Here is a 23372-nt window from a genome sequence, read left to right as displayed (position 1 = left end):
GAATAAGGCAGGGCCCATTATTGTTGGACTCTGTTACTTTAGAATCAGTGGGATTAAACATGAGGGGGCCAGAGATTTGAGTCATGAGAGGACGCCCACAGTGCTGGACTAGCTGGAGCAAAAAAGCACTAGATGAAAGCCTGCTGGGCCAGCCTAGCTACCAGGGGGCGTTTGCGAGCTGTGCTGTAGGAGCGCTAATTCAGTGTTGTGCAATTTTCCCATTTTGACTCGAGTTTAAGTGGCTGCTACTGGTTTTATAGTGTTAACGGGATCCCTGCATTCAGTGAGTCACCGAGACACAGTTATTCCTGCTGCCCCTTGTTTAATTTTCATCAAAGATTAATTGGGGTGATGTGTGATCAGGGATAAATTATTCCTAACGTTTCTGTTAGTCACAGACCAACGTCCCCCCCCGGGGAGGCTGGCGGGGGCAGTCCGCAGGGTACTGAGTCAATCGGAAGCGGGCAGAAGGGGGTCCCCTCATTTAGAAGGTTGCACCGGCAGCTTCCCTGGTGGCTATGATGTCCCCGCCCCACTGCACGAAATGGGAGAAGCCTGCACTAGCCACTGCACCCGCTGTAATATGGAGCCCTGGGCTGGGCCTGGCGCGCAGCCCCGACTCTCGCGCGCTCTCCCTCGCGGGGACACGCGAGCTGCGCTTCGGCCGCGGGCACGACCAGCGCGTCGTGCACAGCGCCCCCTGCGGGGGTTACCAAGGGGAAGCGGCGGCGTCCCGCGTTGCTAAGGTCCAGGCCAGGCGCCGCGCGTTTCTTCCGGTTGGGCCGCGGGACTCCCTCCCTTCCCCGCCACGACCGGCCAGAGCGGAGCCTGGCCCCCTATGGCAGGAGTAACTTGGCGGCTGCTCCCACCTCGCCGCCAGGCTGGTGAGCTGGAGGGCTGAAGGGCAGGGACCCGCGGGAGGAGGAGAACTGGGGGAGAAGCCCAGTGTGGGACCCCCGAGGGCGCCGCTCCGTTCTGGGGACGGTGCGGTGTGTGTCCCTGGAGGCAGGAGGTTGCCAACAGATACCTCATTAAGCCACCCGGACTGGGAAGGCGGTTGTGGCGGTGCTGCCCCCGCCCTCAAATGCCTCCAAATTGGTTGCTTTTTTACCCAGTGCCTAACTGGCCTGTGGAACTCATTGCCACAATATGATGGAGACCAAGAGTTTAACAGGTTTCAGAGTAACAGCCGTGTTAGTCTGTATCCGCAAAAAGAAGAACAGGAGTACTTGTGGCACCTTAGAGACTAACAAAGAGTTTAACAGGATTCCAAAAACAGTTCAGTGTTCCTGTGGATACCAATGGCTGTAGTTATAATAGTGAACAGTACCAATAAACAAGTTTTAGAAGCTGTATAAATCTCCAAGCTTCCAGACATTAGCCAATTTCTAACTGTTGAGGGTTAGGAGGAAATTTACTTGGGAGCAGATTATCCCATAATGTCTGCTCCAGAGTTTCTTGCACCTTCCTCTGAAGGAGCTGGTACTGGCCACAGTTAACGGTCTGATCCAGTGCGGCAATTCCTATGGTTTATGTTTTATTTAATCTTTCTGTTACAGTATTTATTTTTAGAGGTTACTTGTAACAGTAGTAAATTCAAAGTCATAAATTGAAATGTGATTTTTTTTCCCCAAGAGGGATTTTCTTTCAAAATCATGAACCTCCTCCCGGATTTTTAAAGGACTATTAAAGATAAGTTTTAAAATGCTAGTATTAATTTTCATGTCACTCCAAGGCCCTGCCAGAATTACACTGCTGTACCTGTTGGGATCTAAATAATCTCTATTTTTTCAGTAGGTGGTTCTAGAGCTTCTGCATTTCCAAAATTAACATTTCACCACTTGCTAGGTTTTCTGGGTGTAGGATTTCTCTTTTTGGATGCTCAAGTCACTGTCTCTCTGAGATTCTGGGTTCTGTGTAAGACAAGACATATGTCCTGAATCTGCAGGGAGTTATGTTTCCATAAACAGCTTGAGTGAGCAATCTCCTACAGGAAGAAGGATTAGCATGTAGAAAGTGAGAGTTCAAAGGGACAATGTGGGAATGAGTGGTTTCTTGCAGTATTCAAGACCCTGCGTAGGAAGAAGAGGAGAAATGATACATTTCTTTTATGTCATGCGAATCTGGTGGTCCTGTTTATGAGATACATAATAATGTATGCCTTGGGTAGTAAGTGGTATTTAGTGTTTGCTCTGTATTAGAAAACACCATGTGAAGATTTGAGAATTCATTCACAGGTGTCCTGTGCATTACAAGCAAAGACATAGTCCCTGCCTTATAGGGTAATCTGAAAGAAAGGAATTTAAAATGTAGATATTTAAATTATCATTACTAGACTTCAGCTTCAACAACCATTTCAGAGTGATGGGGCAGTCACATTTGCCCAGAGCAATTGTTTTAGTCTGTCTGTAAATATCACTGCATTGATTTGTACTTTTTCACAGTTGAAGGTTGTTTTTTCCAGCCATGAGGGTCATAGTGTTTTTTTTAAATCACATCTTAGATTCTAAAGCACAAAATGCCTGGTTCCATAAATACGTATTTTTAAAAAGTTCACTTGGTTATTGCAAGCTGGCCCAATTCAATCCTTGGATATCATAGGCAAAATGAAGTTCTTGGTTCAAGGAAAATAAAATTTTCAAAGATTGTGTTGCCTTGAAAAAGCTTGTAACACCTCATGTATGCTGTAGTATATTTTAATCTTGTTATTAAAGAAAGTCATTTTTCTTACAAATATTAATACCTACTTAAATAACTATTATACTTGTTTGTCTTATGTTTCTATAAGTATTTAATTTTAGACACCGCAGAAAGGAACTATTGAAGAATGCTGAGGTCTGTCAAAAAAACATTACCTAGAAATGAACAAGCAGATGAGACAACCTACTTAGCAAATTTAGCAGTACAGAGAAATGCCAGTGCCTTCTTTGACAAATTTGACCGAAGTGAGTTACAGGAATTACTTACCACTACCTCTTGTAGCTGGCTGGCTTCTAAAGATGACCTACGCCAGCCATTAGAACTTCCCAGTGGACTTATGGGTCAGCTAAAAAACATAAGTTTCCCGACTGCAATTTTCCTAGCACCAGTGGTGCCAGATGTACCTTTGGACTGTAAAGAAGTTCATCAGATTGTGAGAGAATTGGCTGTAGGAATTTACTGTTTAAACCAAATTCCTTCCATCAGCTTAGATTCCAATTACGATCACAGCACATCTTGTCAGCTTCCTCCAGCTTACATTGACACCAGAATTGGACAAATCTTGATCAGTGTTGACTACATGTTAAAAGCACTGTGGCATGGTGCGTATATGCCCAAAGAGAAACGTGTTAGGTTCTCTGAATTGTGGCGCTCCAGTATGGATATTGATATGGATGGGAATCCACAAACAGAAAAAAATATTTTTTCAGAGTTTTGTTCAGCAGGTGAGTAAAAAAACAGTTATTTTCTGCTGGTATTTTCAGCCATTATAACCCATTTAAAGAAAAATAATCTTACAAGTGATAAGTACCTAGCATATTCCTAAGAGCTAGGGGTCATTATCTGAAAAAACAAGAGATTGCTGGACAATATGAAAAGTCATCAAGTTGGAAACTAAAAGAAAAATATTCCAAAAATCATTTTTTCAAAATGGTGTTGAGGCACCTATATTAAGCGGCCAGACTTTCAAAAGTGGTCAACACTCTGTAGTTTCCTTTCAGGAAAGTTAACGCTGCAGGGTGCTGAACCCCTTCTGAAAATATGGCTCTAAATACTTGGGAAAAAGTTTGTATGTATTTTTTTACAAAGGGTTTTTTTAGATCACAACTTTGGCTTTATTATTAAGATTTAAAATTAGCTACTCTTTTAATATATAACAAATAAGACTGGGCTAAAATAAAAAGAAATCTTCTAAACAAAAGACTAAAAGCACCTGAGAGAAATCCTGTGGCTCTCACAAATATATCTCAAGAACAGCTGATGGTAGAGACTGGTAATGAAATATAGAACCAGGGTCACTGGTTAAAATCCAGCTCAGTTTCATATTGTTTTAATGCAGCTCTCCATCTTTCCAGACTACTGTACCCCTTTCAGGAGTCTGATCTGTCTTGTGTACCCCCAAGTTTCACCTCCCTTAAAAACTACTTGCTTATAAAATCAGATATAAAAATACAAGTGTCACAGCACACTACTACTGAAAAATTGCTTGCATTCTCATTTTTATCAAATAATTATAAAATAAATCAATTGGAATATAAATATTGTACTTACATTTCAGTGTATAGTATATAGAGCAGTATAAACAAGTCATTGTCTGTATGAAATTTTAGTTTGTACTGATTTCGCTAGTGCTTTTAACGTAGCCTGTTGTAAAACTAGGTAAATATCTAGATGAGTTGATGTACCCCCTGGAAGACCTCTGCCTACCCCCACAGGTCCACGTACCCCTGGTTGAGAACCACTGATTTACTGTCATTACTCTTTGGTGGCTTATGAGAAATTAATTGGTGCCTTAATCCAGCTCCTAGTGACAAGTATACTCATTACAAAATTGTGCCCAGTGTTGGCAGTAATCACCTGATCCAAGTCCTATTAAAATCAATGGGAGACTTTCCAGTGACTTAAATGGGAATCAGAGCAGGTCATAACTGGCAGTCTCAGCACAGAGGAACTCTCTCACTCCTACTGGTAGTCCCATCAGAACAAGAACAAGGCCACTGCCAAGGGAGTGGGGAGGAGTGTGCTGCAGCTACAGCTCTGACTATTGTGTAGCTAAATAGAGGGATTCATTTTTCCAAGGTTGTCTATTTGGCATTTTCATGAGCACTAAATTTACTCAAGAAAAAGATAATCTGAAAGATGGGTGCTATCAGGATGCCCAGTGTATCCACTAGAACACTGAGGGAAAGGAGCAGCTCTTACTGGGAAATTCCCTAATTCTCCTCCTTCCCCCCCCCCCCCCCCCCCGATATAGTTAAACTGCAGTCTGATTCGATACAGTTTTGTATATAACAGCAAGGTGATGTTTAATATGTTAATATAAAGATAAGTACATAATATTCTGCAATGTAAGAAATAAAAATATACTTGTCAGAATTAAACAGTTGTATTAAATTTTTTTTGACAGGCATTAGTTTTTTTAAATATATTTTACTTGCATCCAGTAGCTATATGGTTATTTATGTAGATTTTTGTGTGTGTGATGCAGGTCTAGTTGATCTTTCCAATGAACCAGATTTTGAGGGAATCTATGATGAAAACATGAATGAAGATCCAACTTATGACCCTAACAGTGCACAAGAAAAAAATCTCTTTATGCAGTATGCAGACAATATACTACTTAAGTTGACATTTGGTACTATACAAGTTCAGCAGCATGAAAATGTTTGTAAATTTGATGCAGCATATGTGCTTTCTAATGTGATAAAATTGACTGAGGATCACCTTGACACAGTAACATACCAAAGGGTGCAGCAGAGGCTAATTCTTCAGCAAAAACTTGTGAAGAAGCACTTAGAGAAAAAAGCAGAAATCCGTAAGAATATTGAATATCTAAAAATAATGAGCTTTCTGATTCCATTTTTACTTGGCTTAAAAAGAAAGATGAAAATTCCAAATTTAAATCAACTTCTTCAACCATATTCAGGTACGCAGCTTACAAAAGACAGGGAATAATTTTGTTTTTATTTTCAAATTGTATATTGTTCATATTATATTAAATTACAGTACTTTGAAAATCATTTGACCATGTATTCTGAAAATGTTAATAAAATTGTAATTATATAAGAAAGTGAATGTCTTTTAAGTGCGGAGAAACTAGTATTTTGTACATTCTAAGAGTAGCAACTGCAAATAACTTAATTCAGACTGTGGTAGATAACTTGGATGCTCACTGTGTAAAGGGAGCCAAATTCATCCCTGATGTAATTCTGTTGAAGTCTGTGAAGCTACAGCACAGTTGAATTTGGACTGGAATATTTATTCTAAACTAGTATTACACAATCATTTCTCAATCATCCACACAAATATGTAATTGCTTAGCACCTAAGATTTTTAGACAACATTAAGAAATTAATTATGTTGTAGTACTTTAACCTTCTGTCATGCTCTAAAAAAATGTCCTCTTTTTGTAGATGATAAAGTTAAGACTGAACGAGAATTGCCTCCATTTGTGTTTGGGCCAGATTTTAAATGCCAACATTTTCATTACATAAAGAATGAGTATTTTCATGTCCATGGAGGAATTGAATTTGATGTTGGTACACCTTCTCTTGAGGATGTTTCAGAAAAGATAAAGGTTTTGGTTCAGTATCTTTTCTATGATTTGTGTGTGTGTACTTGCAGCTAATATAGTATAAGAGAATATTCTACTTTTTTAAAAAATACCAGTGAGAGCTAAGGAAATCATGTGCTCATGAAAAAGGTGTTATCCTGCAGATTTCTTGGTAAGAGAAATATAGTAGAGCCAAGCTAAAGTAACAGTGCAATATTTCCTTATAGTAAATCTTCAGTGTTATCAGTTTACCAGTTTGTAGCACAACTGTTATGTATGTTGACTTCAGCTGACTATACAGAGTGCACAATGCAAGAATTTTCAGGAAGTTAGGTTTGCATATGTGAGGGGAGAATGACACAGTATTTCTCCTCCTCTCCCGCAAAATATACACATATTCACACATTTCTCTTTCATCAGTTCCTTTAGTGTGGGTCTGGCTCCAGTTCTCCGTCTTCAGCATACTTCCATTTGCATCTTCACAGCTTGTCGAGAGTTGGGAGCTCTCTTGATATGCAAACGGGCTGAGTCAGAGGCATTATCCCCCAAATTATATCCCATAGAAAGGACAGGGCTTCTGTCCTATAGCCACAGTTATCACCTTAGTGTGACATCTTAGCTCCATTGAAGTCAATGGATGTTTTTGTCATTGTCTTCTATGGAACCAGTATTTCACCGTTAGTCTCTACTGGACTTTCAGCTGTGAGGTCAAACATCTACTGATTTTGGATAATGGAATTCAGTTTGTTCTGAATCAGCCCATTGCTCCAGAGCACCATCAAGGTCCCCATGCCATTTTCAACTGAATGTTCTTCACAGACATGACTAATACCAGAGTTCAGGAGTCTAACAGGACAGAATGATCATATACAGAATGATGGTTGCTGTTTCTACCTGCCATGATTGGTATCCTTGGTTACAGAGGCAGTATTGCCCTAAAGGATGCATAGAATGCAAGGGACAGATTTCTCCCTGTGCAACACAATGCATGGTATTGTATCATGGCCACCCTGAGGGGAAAAATGGCAGTTAAAGGGGCCAGCAAAATCCATTAATTTCCCAGGGATCAAACTTCCTGTCTGTACTAAAGAGAGTGTGTGCTAGGCACAGCCATTGCATCCACATTCAATATCAAGACTATTCCCTCAGTGAGACTTCACATTGGGAGTGGATTTAACTTTCAACAGTCTCTGAAAGCAGCCTATGTGTGTAGATGCACAGTGATCAGAATGGATTTCAGCTTGTATGTTTGGCATAACACAGACAAAATTTGAGTTGTTGGGCTCTCAGTGACCCTATGGCTCCGGTCAGTTCTTAGCCATTCAGACAACCACTTTATAAATGTAAACATTTACAGTTGGTTAATATAATAATTCTTTTGTTCTAGGCCGTCTTTGATGACATACAGATTTGTGCATCAAACCATGTAGCCCAGTTGTTAGACCCGGATATACCATACAGAGAACATTACTCCATACCAACCATGGAATTTGATGGAAAGAGGTAAGGAACATGCCTCATACTGTATATTTAAACTATGTAAAAATTGCCAAAGTGATAGTCTGGTGGTTTACTGCTGTTTTCAAAACAATTATTGATTACTTGAACCTGCTGACTATAAATGAAATAAATCACAGTTGTCGAGAACACCAAGTCTGAGTAGTGTTTGAGAAAATGTGATCTGATCAAAATTTAATTTTAGTAGTCTAAATAATGTTCTGTTTAATATATTAAAGTAATAAAGCTAATTGAGTTACTTGATTAAATTTATGTGTAAACACAATTTTTTAAATCTCATACCCCTCGCTTGTAAACTTCGGTTAAGTTTTCTTGAAATTATGAAATATTCTTAAATTCTGTAGAAACATAATATAACATTAGGATTCTGTCTCAGAAATATTGTTCCAAGACAATATGAAAGGAAGCATGTTTTAAATCCCAGCAGTTGAACGAATTCACACAACTGTATTATAAAAAATAATGTAAAAGTGCACAAACAGTCTGAGGCAAATGTTTAGTTTTTAAAATTGTTGTTTGTTGTTAAACTTTTGTAATGTTAGTGTTCTGTAGGAGAGAATGTTTTTATGTAAATATTCAGTAGTTTTAAATAAGATGTATTAAATTTGAAATAAGTATTCTCAGCTATACCAACTACTGAAAAATTCTTAAACTTTTGATTATTCAGACATGTATAGTAGTATAATGTTTTTTGTTTATATATTTTATTAGTCTTCTGTTAATGACAGTACATTGAAAATATTTTTGTATGTAAAGACACAGAGCCGGATCCCTATTTGGTGTAAAGTTGTGTAGCTCCAATGACTTTAAAGGTACTCTGACAACTTCTACCAGCTGAGGACCTGGCTGTGTATTTTAATTTTATATGTAAAAGCACAAAGTACACAAAAGAGCCAAAATGTTTCCTTTTAAATTTCTTTGTTTTGTTTTTTGTTACAGCTACTATGTGATCTCCATTGAATTGGAAACTTTTTATCAGCAGCTATATAAAACCCCATGGTGGGGAGCCATAAATGAAATAATAAGCACTCTCAAGCCTAAAAGGCTTCCATTAACTGATATCCAGTCACTGGAGCAATTCAAGAAAAGATTTGGTTATAAGAAAGCTATTAAATGCAAGGTATCCTACTTACTGTATCATTGTTTTTCTGAAAGAGCATTTATACTCTGGAAACTGACTCTAAAAATGGCTTTATGTTGAATGTCTCTTGATGATTCCAGAATAAGTTTGCACAGTTTACAAGTAAAACAATGATTTTTTTAATAACTGCCAGTGCTGCAGGTTCCACCTGAAATCTAACAGTGAAGCTGTATTTTTTGAGGCTCATGCACGTCATCAGTGATGATTTTGCAGGCAAAATTGTGGCTTCAGTAACATCTCTCTAAACCCACTAGTCTCACATTCTGTTCTCATTTACACAAGAGCAACTCCATTCTCTTTAATAGAATTAAACAAGTATAACAAAGGGCATAGTATAAACAAAGTATAACAAAAATTTGACTATGCACTTGTAACTCGATTGATTGCTTTATGCATTATCAACAGAATAGAAATTGGCTCACTCTCCTATTGTACATCTTTGATGCTGCAGTGTAAACAGGAGTAAAATGTAATAAAATGTTGTTGTTTAGTCTCAAGTAAATAGATGTGATTCTGAATACACAGGGGGCAGATCCGTTGAATAGTATGCTGGCATTTTTAAATAGTCATTTCCAGGGTCCAGACACACATTTGTTGAAGCCCAGGGAGTTAAGTGGATTTATATCTGCTAAAGATCTTGCCCTTAATATAGACCCACAATTTAAGAATTGGAGGTTGCCTCTTCCCAGTGTCTCCTTTTCCAGTAAACATTTTATTTCTCTTTGACATACTGTCTATTATTCTGTTTACATGGATTTAGAGTTTACCTTATGGTATGAAGTCTGCTGCTGAGAGAGGACTATCTGCTATCTTCTATACTTTTTGTCGTAAAACATCTACTTCCAGTCTCAGTGTTGTAGATGAATATGGTTATGCTCTTCTCCATCATGCTTCCATACACAACCGTGTGCCAATTATCTGTCAGCTGATTAAATCTCATTTGAATATCAATCAGAGGCGCAATGTTCACTTTAACCAGGGTAAGATATGATATATATATATATATATATATATATATATATATGTCGGGAAGCTATGATTGTGGGGGCCCCATGTTCCCTGTCACTTCCATCACCAGAGGGGAGCTCTCTGATAGGGGGAAGTCATGGAAGGAGGGAATACCAGAACAGTGGAATGTTTCTTCTTTCTAAATCTTGTGAAAGCCTCTCTGCAGGAATTTCACAGGGATCCAGATTTGTGAAGTGAGAGGCAAGGGGCTGGGGTGGACATTCATTCTATATCTCATTCTCTCCTCTTCAAAAACCGTGGAGTAGAGCAGTGCAAATTACTGCAAGTTTAATTCACATTAATTTACTGATCTATTACATCTACACCTTCGGGCATTTCTGGACATCGGCAGTTGGGGGAGCACATGTGGCTGCATTGTTTCTTTTGTTAGGTATTGCAAGGAGCCAGGGGTGCCATGTGGCAATATAGAGGAAAGTATCTTTCATGTGGGTGGCCTTTGTATCTATCAGATCTCCAAGATCCGTGGGATTGTAGATGCACAGATTTTTAAGACTACTATGATCATCTCATCTGATTTCTTGCATAATACATTTCACCTAGTAATTCCTATAATGGAGGAAATTATTTTTTCCTACTATATCAGTGAACACTATCAAGCTCATGAACTGAGGTTGAATCAGAGGACTTTTAAGAAAGATATGCAATATAGATTTAAAGACTCTAAGTAATGATGAATTTATCACTGGACCCCTGACCTCTTCTGTGGTGGGGAGGAAAGAGGGAACAAATTCCTCTGCACTGGAATAACATGTTGGGGAGTATGGGTTCCAGGGTATTTGTGGGCAACAGAAAAGTGTCCCTCCCTAGAAATAATAGAAACCTCCTCTGTGACCACTCTTTGTTTTCTTTCTGCAATGTACGGTATAGGACAAAATGTGCTTTACAACTAATTTTATAAATGTATCAATCTCTCTTTGTGAATTTCAGCCTGCACTTTTACAGTCGTCACCATCCAGCTTTTCAGTTTCTTTAAATTACTGCCATAATGTAGCCCTCTAAGATTCCATTTTGCTTGATTTATGACATGTATACAAATATCATTAGAAATATATAGAATTAGAATATATCCAATATACGATTTAATAAAAACATGTAAACTGTAGCTAACAATCATAAATATATTTTTGTTTTAGGAAGACGTTCACAGAAGAGTGAGACTAAGGGGGACAGAGCTGGTAATTAGTACATTAAATATTATGAGACCTTTTAGTATTTTTTGTTGTTATAAATATACAATGTAAGCAAAAAAGAGTTCATCTCAAGAAAGGGAAGATTTGACATTTTTATGAAAATTAGAAGGTAGAGTCTACTGGCCAAGTCTTGTCTCTACTCAGCTTTTACTGAAGCAAAACTCCCACAGAAGCCATGAACTTTGACTGAGTACATTAGGATTTTGATGTAAAAGAAGGGGAAGCTGAGTGGGGGATGGGTACATATTGCATGGGAACTTGGAAGACTTGTTCAGAGTTCTACTTAAAACTGTCTGTAATTCTTTCATCAGTAGTAAACTAAGTTCCAGCCATGGGAAGGCAGTCCCAATATGTGATGTCTCATGATTACTGTCACTGGGATTTCATGAAAACATTAGAGGAAAGCTATAGGATTTGCACTGGAAAATTCTACATTTCACTTGTCAGCAGCTGCTATCTTCCACACCTTCATTCTAGGGGATAGGTTTCATATTTTAGAATTCTTTGGCTTGTCATCTTTTGTGTTTAAGAATATATGGAAAATAGTTAATTCTCCTCTAGAGCTTGGTGTTTCTGTTCTAAGTGAATAATTGCTTTGCTTTGAAATCCAAAGCCAATGCATTCAATGTGATCTTTACTGAGGTAGGGAAACCTTCTTTTAAACTATCCAGTTGCCTGACTGCTCTTTAAATTTTTCAGAGAAATTTCTTGATATAAATGATCTCAGCCAGTTCAATGGGTGTTGCAAGTTAAGAGGCTGAACAGCCCTTTATGTTCCTTTTCTTTAAGAAAAAGGAGATGGAGTGCAGACACGTATTCTGCCAAGACTGGAGATCCATTAATTAAATAATGGATAAGTTCTGTTTTTATAGGTCTTATTATCTGAAACTAACTACTTCCTGTCTACTGTTCATGTTATTTATTCCTTGATACATTCCCAATTCAAACCTAATATAAGTGTTTTGAACTCCATTTAAGTACATCTTTTAATCCTTTTTACTTGATAAAGGAACTGATAGTTAGGAGCGTTAAGGGACTATGCTTTCTCTGGTGGAACATATCCTCTAGTGTGAGCACTGTAGTTGCCCCATAATTCTAAAACTTCAATTCTAAACCCCACTTCCTTACTGAGGCGTCTCCAGGTGTGGTAAATTCTCCAGTGGACATAGAATCTATGTAGTTGTCTCTACCATCTCACTACAGCCTCCACTTTCATGCACTGTACTATAAACTTTGCCTTTAGTGGAACACAGCTCAATATCAGTTTTAGAAAAAAAGTATACTATGACCCCAATACTTCATTAGGCTCCATACAGCTGCAGAATCCCTATTAAAGTTGCCTAGGCTTCTACAGGGATCTGGTTGCATAGCACAGATTGGAGACTGTGGGTCTGTGATACTACCTGTAACAGTCCTGGGTCTGCTATGCTTTCAGAGTAGTGCCAATATATCTGATTATGTTAAATATGTTCACTTTCAGGAAAACCAAATTTGCAAGAAAAGGAGACCTCGGGGGAAAGAACTGGTGAGTGGTAAAGAAATCAAATATTACCTTTATTATCTTTACCTATGCAGCATGTGGAAGCTAGAAAGATTACAGCTAAGGAGCAGAGAAATGGAATATTTTTATTAAAACTAAGGAGTTCATACTTTAAGAAAATGTGTTTCCACACTGCTTAAGTCTGTCCAAGGCTTTGAAAGCTATAAAAATAAGATTTTTCCATGACTTGCGTGGGACGGAAGGCAGGATGTTTTTTTTGTTTGTTTTGAAAAGTATAAAATACTATATTATTACCACTGAAGTTATAACTTCGGACATCTTTAGTTTTAAATCTGTTGATACATTCAGATGTTTTCCTTTTATCTCAAAAGCTTCAATTTGATATTAAATCAAGACCTCGTAGAGATGAATAACTTATTCTGTGATTAGAATGGCATGAAAACAGTGCTGGTAAAACTGGCAAATAGTTACGTGGAGATTTTACATCATGTTTTGCAGGCACAGTTTAGGTGCATCACTTTGAAAATTATGCCCATTGTATCAGCTTTTTTTATGTATCCATTAGCTTTAGGCCCTACTGCTTTACACCTGGCAGCTCAGTGTGGATCCATTGAAGCACTTACTTGTCTTCTGGCCCTTAAGGCAGATTATAAATTAACGGATGATCGAGGATGGATGGCTATACATTTTGCTGCATTCTATGACAACATTTCCTGTATCACGGTTCTCTATAGAAAAGACCCAGATCTACTAGAGGCTGAAACAACAGCTGAGTAAGTCACTAGAGTTTTTATCACTGTGACGATTGGTGCTTTATCCTTTATATAATACCGTGTGCTTGAAAGACCACAAATATGCCCCCTCTCCTAAAATTTCTGTCTTGCCATACAAATACAGCCCCGTATTGGAAAATGAATTAGCCTTTCTAGAATGAGGAGTAAAATAACAGTATTTATATGCTCATCTATATGTCCTTAATTATATGGGAGCAACTCCTTTGGCTTTAATGGGAGTTATATGCATTGGGGCCCCATTGTCTCTAGGCTGTACAACTTCAGTGTTATCATACTCATGATTGTGAATTTCTATTGCTCATGATGCTCCTATGCTCTGGGTGGGTGAAGGAATGTTATAAGCAATAGAAATTCAGAACCTAATTTTGCCGTCCAATAGGATTGTGCAGCACCCACTCTGGTCAACAGAAGTTACATTTCTGTATGAGGTCAGAATTGAGCCCTCAAAGTCCTGAGACATATTTAGGCTATAGCATAAAATCACTGTTTTGTGGGGAAGAAAAAGAGGAGACTTGCTGAAATCTTGAAGATGCACTCTCAGCATCATTCAGTCATGATACTGCACAGATATCTACCATTGAGAAATAGGAAAAGAAGGACCTAATGCAATCTCAGTGGCAATCAGTGTAAAAACTACCACTGACTGAGTAGAATTTGGTATGACCACCAGGAAGCCTCAGCTAAGTCAGAAATCAAATGAACAATTAAAAATCAAACAAGCAGAAACTGTAAATCCAAGACAAATTAATCTGAACAGAAAGTTTATGCATTCACATCCTCATGGATTCCATTTTTGAAAAATAATAGTTTATAATCAGCTGAAATAACTATATGAAATAAACTTGTTTGCATACTTCATATTTTATTACATGTTAATTTATACCACAATATGTTTGTGTTCCATAGATATCATTCTACTCCACTATTGCTTGCAGCCACATCTGGAGCATTAGACACTCTTCAATATTTGTTTTCTCTTGGTGCCAACTGGAAGAAAACTGACAGTGAAGGAAACAATATAATTCATTTAGCAGTGCTGTACTTTCACACAGAAATTCTCAAACATCTAATACAGCTAGATAATCCAGATCTTCCAGTTTGGAATACTCTTGTAGGTAAGCACATACATTCTCTCTAAAATAAAAAGTCTGTGTATGATTCATTTTAACCAGTGGTATTTTCCCTAAAATGGTGAAAATATCTATAGTTAATGTACTTCCCAAACCAAGCTACAAATAATGAAAAATAGAATTTTGAATGTTTTGGGGCTAAATTGTATCTCAAGCTTTCCCTGTGAAGTCCATTAATTTGAATGGAGTTGCAGAGGCGTTACTGAAGGCAATCTGGTCCTTAATTGTTATATGATGAATATAATATAGTTTCTACTTTTAGCATGCAGGAACTATCTACTCTTCATGCAGCAAAAAATAGCTTTATTTTGATACTATTTTAATTACCATTGAGATCACTGTATCTTATTTTTTCAGACTGTTTCTCCCACTGTCTTGGGCCCTGATCCTGCAAACACTTAAGCTTGTGCTTAATTTTATCCATGTGAGTAATCATATTGAGCTCAATGGGACTACTCAAGTGTTTAAAATTATTCACATATATAAGTGTTTGTAGGCTCAGGACCTTTGCGTGTAATTCAGAAAGACATATTTCCAGCTTCTGCATTACTGAGGCATACCCAGCAATTTCTTATTTTAAATTGCAACTTTACAGCCTTCTTTTCAAAACCATTGGGATATCCATAAAAATACATCTGCACTTACTGTACATATAAATAAGTAGGTATTTATGTGTGCAGTTATCCAGTTGGGATGCAGAGAAGGAATTTTGCAGGTATAATTTTTACATCCATGTTTGAAAATTAGTCCCCTTCTCTTTCCTGTTTTTGCATAAAAAGGCTCTTTGGCTATCATTGGGTTTTAAGCACACTTTATAGTCCCGATCTTCCAATCAGATGCACACAGTGAGTTCTTATGTCCACATGGAGTCTCACTGTTTTCAGGAGGGCTCCACATTACCACAGTGTTCTACCCATGCAAATTGATTGTGGGACTGGGGCCCATGTCAGCCCCTGACTCTCTTATCTTTTAAAACAGTAAATTCTGATCCATAAAAGAAATGGTTTTCTTCCATTATAATAGAAAGGGAATTACCCTTCATCTAGTAATGAGCTCATTGGGCCAGATCCTCAGCTGCAGTTGAGGTATGCCGAGCACAGTTGAGGAATATGGAGAGCAAAGACCTTCTTTATACTCCCCTGATCCTGGAGCTGCTGAATACTGCCTCAATCTGTGTCAGCTGCCAATGGGGCCATTATGGCAAACAGGGATTCCTAGATCTAGGGAACCACAGGCCAGACCTCTAGTCCCTAACCACAGCCCCAACACTGGCAAGCAGTGATATAAAAGCTGCCTGAGTATCCTTATATGTAGGGGAGACCAGAGTTACTTGATTTAGATCAGCTTTGCTCTGGATTAGGGCAATTAACTCCAATCTGAAATATAATGAAGAAGGAGTTGAGTATTCATCAAGTTGTCTCCTTATATATTAATGGTTTCTGTTGCTGCTTCTGGCATATGTGAATAAGGATTGCACAAAAGACAAACAGGGCCATACATGCTATTCAAAACTGTTCCCAGTTGGGGCATTTATTCAAACTGTGATTTCATTTAAATAATTTCCCTTTGTACTTATACATGTAATTAAATAGCTTTGCTTCGAACTAAGCAGGTCAACTTTACATCATAATATAGAGAATAAATACTCTACAGCTGAAGTAATATTAAAGGAAGATTATATGGGACACTCAATTTAAACCCTGCTAATGGCAGTTCATGATTTTACTAGGTGAGGACACTAGGAAGAGGATTAAGATGGGAGGATATATTTTCTTACAGTAGAAGCAATGAAAGCAATGTAATAGAAACATAATGTTAAAATTAGGCACTTATCATGTTATCCTACCTCTCCACAAACCTTTCTTCATTTAATTTGTGCTAGAGAGAATGTAAACAGTTGCCCATACCCTTTGGGGTTGCCCCAAACTGAAATATTTTTGAAATGAGAGGTGTTCTTGGTAAATACTGTTAGATTTGGAGGCTGAAATGAATACCACCTAACAGCAACAAACTGTTTCTTTGATTATTTATGTAGAGAGCGCATATACTTAATCTGGTTGCTGCCATGGTATAATTTTTAAAGTAGACTGCTAAAGTGGACTACTTGCTATATGCAAAGACACACACAGAAAACCAGTACATAGCACACACATTAATGTAATGTTTGGACTCCCTGATCCTATGGTTATTTTTGAGAATATAGACCTTTGATCACCAAACTAAAAAGTAAATATGGATATATATAAAATTGCTGGGAAGAAGGCACTTATTAGGACTTGAAAATCACCTTAAATGTTAAGTACAGGTTGGCTATTTGAATTTTAAGCCATAACAGAAAGGTTGATTTAAAGATACATTCAGATTGTTTATATTGTTTCAAGTGCAATCAGAGTAACAACATTTGAGGGTTGCAGAGAATTTCCATTGACAGTAATGGAAGTTTTGCATAGGAGGGGTTTGGTGCAATATGAGAGCACTCCTATCCAAGAAGAGAATTTTTCTTTTATTGTGAATCTCATTGTAACAAACTGGTATACGTGCACACACATACTCATTCCTATCGTAGTACTTAGCTGCCAGTCTGTGGAACAACACTGTAAACTGGAGAAGTTTTTTTAAAACTATGAGCCCCAACAAGGATTGTTTTTTCTTACCCACATGGAAACATATGTGGAGTAAAATACAGACCCCATTGAAGTCAGTTAAATTTGATGGAGCCAGGATTTTTATCCCTGATTGGCGTATCCTTATGATAAAAGCCATTAAAAAGGACAACTGAAAAAGTATGTTATTTTTAAGTTCAAATAATCTTTAAAGTTCACGTTCAATGACAGCTGTGTTTTTGTGAAATGAAAATGTTTTTAAAATGTTTTACATTCCCAACAGAGATGTTACAGTGTGAAGACTCTACGAGGCCAGAAATGGCAGTTAGATCCTTGGAAGTTCTTTGTTTAGCAAAAGATTTCTACTGGAAATGCATTTTGGATTCAGGTGATATAAATAGCATAGCAAGTATACTTGATTTTATTTTAACATCTTAAAGCCATAAGTTTTCGTAAAATTAATTGGCTGTCATGTCATCATTCATTATCAACAATACTAGTGCATAAACAAAGAGTCTCCAAAGGTGCTAGAAAGCAAAACTGTGATAATTTCAGCTCAGTTCAAAACCGAAGGTTTAAAATGTATATTAAATGAAACTCTAACATGGGTCACAAGTGTAAAAAAGCTGCTTAACTTGAAGGATAGTTTTAACAACCTGAAGGAAGGCTTTAAAACAGGATTTCAAGAGTGAGGAGAAGTAGTAAGAACTGACATAAATAAGGGTCTGGCTGGGGCCTCTAAAATAAAAATGCCTCTGCATTGGTTTAGTCCTTGTTCATTTGGCAAAAGTATCAGGGGGTAGCCGTGTTAGTCTGTATCTACAAAAACAACAAAGAGTCTGGTGGCACCTTAAAGACTAACAGATTTATTTGGGCATAAGCTTTCGTGAGTATAAACCTGATGCATCCGAAGAAGTGAGGTTTATACTCACGAAAGCTTATGCCCAAATAAATCTGTTAGTCTTTAAGGTGCCACCAGACTCTTTGTTGTTTTGGCAAAAGTAGTATTTTATTGTGTGTCTGGAGTTGGAATGGAGTTTCCATTAGATTATAATATTTGTAGGTGGATTAAATTTTAGGCCTTGGCATGTTAAGTGTCTCTGTCATTTGTTTTTATTTTTGAAATTACTAAAATATTTCATGTAATTCTCATAAACTCAGTTTAAAATAAATAATAAGCAAATGTGATATTGGATGCCTGTCACACTGACTATAATCATGGGTTTGTTTTCTTATTTATTGCAGGTGCTATCCCCTCTCTAATCAATCTGTTGAAAGGCCATCAGATCAAGCTGGCATGTATAACATCAGGGGTGTTGAGTAATATTTCACCACACATCACCATTTCTAAAGCTTTAGTAGAAGCAGGAGGCATTTCAGTATTAATTGAATTGTTGGGTTCTGGTGAACCTGAACTGCAATCTCGCTGTGCTGTTATCCTATACGATATTGCCCAGTTCGACAATAATCAAAATATCATTACTGAGCTGGTGAGCCTAATTCAGAACTGTTAGTTATGTTCACAGTTTTTACTTTCTTTAAAAGGATTGGATTTTTTTTAAAATCCTTTGTTTTTTCAATATGAAGTAATTTTCATAGTTGATGAAACCTATTTGACATCTTTTGTTCCATTCATTTATATATACTGTGAGGCACATGGAATGTAATTGCATTGGCTCTTTCTTTGGGATTGTTCCATATTACATTCATATGCTTTTTTTCCTTCCTTAGGGTGGAATCCCTCCTTTGATAAATCTTTTGAAAATTAAATTACAGGATTTGTTAGTTAATGTAATAAATTGCATCCGGGTGTTATGCATCCAGAACAAACAGAATCAAAGCACAGTGAAGGAACATCAGGGTATTCCAGCACTTGTTCAGTTTCTAACTTCACAATCAGGTAAACTTTTATTTTTACATGTTTGTTTAATATTCTTACTCTAGACATTTGAAAAAAAAGGAAACTCTGCATATTAGTAATGATTTGAGTATTATTATATACTCCTGGGGGAATTCTGCAACAAAAAATTGAAAATTCTGCACATAATATTTTCAAATTCTGCATGTTTTATTTGTCAAAATAACACAATCTAATCACACCAGTTTCAATTATTATTGGTCATTTATGTCAAAATACCTGTCAGCAAGTATGTCTGTAACAATACAGACAACAAAAAAGATTCAGGAAATGTTTTTTGACAAATAGATTACTTAGTCATATGAATACAGAACTCTGAGTAATAATTCATTTCAACTACAATGCAGAACTGTATTTCCCGCACCTCTTAGAAGCAGTGCAAAGCCTTGGGGGAGTCAGGGGTAATGGAGGAGCTGAGGGAGAGGGAAGTAATAACTGGGAAGGAGCCTGGATGTGAATTTGGAGCAGGGTGGATTTGATTTAAATCACTAGTCAGGAAGGCTCGATTTAATCATTGTTTTCTACATAAAAGTGCATTCTTGTTGGTTGTTATAACCTTAATACATATTCTTCACAACTCAGAGACAGATGTAAGTTTCATTTTTAGAAGGTACACACTGTACATTTTTAAAGTGATTTATTTTGAAAACTTTTCAGATTAGTTTTACAGCTATATCAGAAAATGAATGATTGTTTGGTTATTTCATTTACCAAAGGTAATTGAAGCAGATATTTATGAAGCCATTGGTAGGTGAACTATCTCCAATTCAACAGATTAATCATTAATATTTGGAGGATTTTCTTGCCATGCTGTATTAGGAGGAGAACATCACCAGACAGACATTTAAATTGTTTTATTTAACTATTTCTCACCTCTATATATTATTTATTTATTTTAAAACATTTTTGCTGTTAACAAGCATGTTATCTCTGGAGACACAAATCCACAATTTGAGAACTGCAAAACTAAGTATCTCTGATGGTATCTTCTAGACTGAGCACTGAGTCCCATGGGTAGATAGAAAGATTAACCTAAATTATCTATACAGAAGCCCCTGGAACTCCATAAGATTGGGTCCCTAATTCATGAACTATTGGAACTCATTAACAAAACTTTTCTTAAACCTTACATGAATATATTGTGTCATTCTATAGAATTAGAATTTATAATCCCTATTCCATGATGAGATATCTTTGAGCTATAATGTATCTTAATTAAAACTATCTTTAGATAGGTGTTTTCCTCAAAAAGCATTTTATCAAAAAAATCCAATTTAAATAAAAAATTATTTTTATCCACCTTGACTTGGAGGGTTGTTGGGTATGGATGGGAAAAGTATGGAACAGTTTTTTTTGGGGAGCGGGTGAGAAGGGAGTGCTAGGGAGCTTCCCCCATCCAGATCCTGGCTGACCCCTAGCCTCTCCCATTCAGTCAGGCACATCTGTCTGGTACCCATGTGTCCTTGCACCTCCTGTCCACAAATGTCTCTCCACCTCCACTCAGACACTCACTCCCCCCATCCCCATGTGCCCCTGCACCTCTCTCCCCCCTGTGGTCCTGTGCCTCTTCTCCCATTCAGCCCCTGCCCCACTCTGGCCTCCCCCACTAGCCCTTATCAGCCTCTATCTGACCCCCAGCAACCTCACACTGTCTGTCTCCCCATAGCCCTTGTCTCCTGACCTGACCCGATAGACACTGTGAAAAAGGCAGGCTCTTTCTCTTCCCTAGCTGGCCAGAAGCTGCTGCTCTGTTCTATAACCACAGCGCCCTCTGGTGGGAAAAAGGTGGAACTGCAGCAACTTTCCGGTAGAAGCTTTTTTCTAAGCAAAAAAAAAAAATATGACTCATTAATTATGCATGTGCACAGTGGTGCAGAATTTCCTCAGGAGTACCTATTTTTGCTTGATTGTTGTAGGGTCCGATCCAAAGCCACTGGAGTCAGTTAAAAAAATCCTATTGACTTCAGTGGGCTTTGAATCAGGCCCTTGTTGCCCATGTTAATGTTTTGCTACTTAGACAAGTTTTTCACAATATTTCCATGCAAGTTACTTTAAAATTGCCTTCAGACTGGGTAAATTTGTTTACAAATCAGGCTTTAATACAGAATAATTTGCAGACCCTGAAAGAAAAAGACATAGGAGGGTAGATTGGCAGGGGAAATTCTGTGCTCAATTCTACCCTGTGCAACTTAATTGATTTGAGTGGAGTTGCATTGGTGTAGAATTTTACTCACTATTTTTTCTTTTTCATACTTTGGTTTTCATTTATAACAACCCAAAGTATATGAGAACAAGTCCTATATGTACAATTTATACATGGGTGATAATACAATATTCATGAAATATTAAGGTTAATAATTTATCTGCAAAAAGATTACAAGAAGTGTTCTACCTAATCTCCCATGTTCTTGACCTGTAAAAATATTTTCTTCTTGCAAGATTTCCATAAAATCAAGATAGTACTGCTTTGTGCAACCACCAAGTTTAACCAACATTAAAGTTCACAGGGCCACATTAGTGATGTGGATGAAATTTTTTGGGCATCTGACAATCGTAGCCTTAGGATTTAAATTTGAAGAATATCCAGAAGTCAGAAATGACTAAATGTTTAGTCAGCATTTTAGCTATCTGTATCAGTATGCTACAAGTGTATTAGCCCTAACACCTCTCTGAAACACAATTACTCCTAATCTGAAATAAAATCTTCTAATAAAAAAAAGAGAGAATTTTGTTGATTCTTATCACTGTTTGACTAATACTTTATGCATTTAAAGATGTGCTACAGGCTGCATCTTCAGCAGCTCTTGCAGAACTTGCTCGGGGGAATGAGAAGATACAGGATGCCATTGCAAATGCAGATGCAATTGGTCCTCTGGTTGAACTTCTCCGTGGAAGGAAAATCACTGTGCAGGTGAAAGGTGCTATGGCTATAGAAGCACTATCGGATAACAACACGCATATACAGAAACTGTTTCTGGAAAAATCAGCAACAAAATATCTTTTAAAGCTCTTGAAGGCAAGAATTTATTTCGCATTTTTATTTTTCTAAAGTCTTAAATCAATTTGTTCATTAGAAAAAAGCGTAAAATAGGCTGTTACTTGGAATAATTGGAAAACCCTTAATATCATGGAGTAAATAGTTTTTTAAATGTGTAAGACTTAAAATTCTGCTAGTGAAGGAAAAACTTTGTTTTTTTCAAACTTTCAGGCGTTTCACTTGACAGTTAAGGAACAAGGTGCTACAACTTTGTGGGCACTGGCAGGACAAACACTGAAGCAGCAAAAGCTTATGGCAGAACAGATTGGGTACAACTTTATTATTGATATGCTCTTGTCACCATCTGATAAAATGCAGTATGTTGGTAAGATTTTGTTGTTTGTTTTGCATAAATTTGCAAAATATTGGAAGTTTATTGGAGGTTTTTAAACATACATTTTTGCTTTGTTTTGGAAGGAGGTGAAGCAGTCATAGCTCTTAGCAAAGATAGTAAACTTCATCAAAATCAAATATGTGAAGGAAATGGAATTGGTCCTTTGGTTCGATTGTTGAGAAGCACAAAGATAGCAGAGGGCACGCTCCTGAGTGTCATCCGAGCTCTGGGGACCATTTGTATTGGTTTGTAGAATTTCTTATGTTTTAAGTTTGTTAAAAAAAAAAAAACCTTAAGTGGTTTTGAATGGGAAAAATGCAAACCAGTTTGAAACAATATCAATGAAAGAAGAAAATATTTTATTTAGTATTAAATATAGATAGAATTGAAATTTAACTTTTCAATATAAGGAAAAATCATTTGCCATGAACAAAATTCTTACTTTATTCGTACATTAAAGCTTTGTGTACATTACATAATTTTGTCATGGTAACCACAGTTTGGAGCCCCTAGCATGCCTATGAAATGTAACACACAAAATTGCTTTCAGTAATGTGTATGTGATTAAAATGCCACAGCTAAACACCATGTGGTCCTTCCCCTTGCCAATTTCCACCACTGCAGTGCCAATGTAGACAAATAGTTTTGGTGTAGCAGCCCAACAGTGAAAATAATCTTCTCAATCCCCCAGTGCCACTGCTTAGGTGTACTTTCTAATCTACTATCTGGGATAAAAGTTTCCAGTTGGCACTTTACTATAGAAATTTCCCTGCACAAACCATTGTCTTAATCTGTGGTAATTTTGTCACCATCAGCTACTTTTCTAGCATTGTTATTATCCCATAATTGGCTTCTCTATCAGTATGTTTCAGAAGAAGCTTCTTATGAGCATGCTGCTTCCAGCTGTCTGGGTTGTGGGGACCA

General features: G+C 37.3%; 1 protein-coding gene across 3 annotated transcripts in view; it reads left to right on the top strand.

The window, feature by feature from the left end:
• The first annotated feature begins 790 nt into the window (after positions 1 to 790).
• ANKAR (ankyrin and armadillo repeat containing) overlaps positions 791 to 23372 on the top strand; it is a 44939-nt gene continuing 22357 nt past the window's right edge. For all 3 annotated transcript variants that reach the window (XM_054043699.1, XM_054043700.1, XM_054043701.1), the window contains exons 1-17: positions 791 to 884; positions 2789 to 3425; positions 5189 to 5626; positions 6114 to 6277; positions 7641 to 7756; positions 8711 to 8891; positions 9673 to 9892; positions 11075 to 11116; positions 12612 to 12656; positions 13198 to 13405; positions 14333 to 14541; positions 17443 to 17547; positions 18405 to 18649; positions 18891 to 19059; positions 21852 to 22093; positions 22286 to 22439; positions 22532 to 22693. In XM_054043699.1, coding sequence (XP_053899674.1) covers positions 2828 to 3425; positions 5189 to 5626; positions 6114 to 6277; positions 7641 to 7756; positions 8711 to 8891; positions 9673 to 9892; positions 11075 to 11116; positions 12612 to 12656; positions 13198 to 13405; positions 14333 to 14541; positions 17443 to 17547; positions 18405 to 18649; positions 18891 to 19059; positions 21852 to 22093; positions 22286 to 22439; positions 22532 to 22693 — 3298 coding nt within the window. In that variant the 5' untranslated portion in view covers positions 791 to 884; positions 2789 to 2827. The remainder of the gene's footprint in view (positions 885 to 2788; positions 3426 to 5188; positions 5627 to 6113; positions 6278 to 7640; positions 7757 to 8710; positions 8892 to 9672; positions 9893 to 11074; positions 11117 to 12611; positions 12657 to 13197; positions 13406 to 14332; positions 14542 to 17442; positions 17548 to 18404; positions 18650 to 18890; positions 19060 to 21851; positions 22094 to 22285; positions 22440 to 22531; positions 22694 to 23372) is intronic.

The sequence above is a fragment of the Malaclemys terrapin genome, chromosome 11 (assembly GCF_027887155.1).
Source record: "Malaclemys terrapin pileata isolate rMalTer1 chromosome 11, rMalTer1.hap1, whole genome shotgun sequence".
Lineage (NCBI taxonomy): Eukaryota > Metazoa > Chordata > Testudines > Emydidae > Malaclemys > Malaclemys terrapin.
This window is presented reverse-complemented; position numbering and strand designations above follow the sequence as displayed.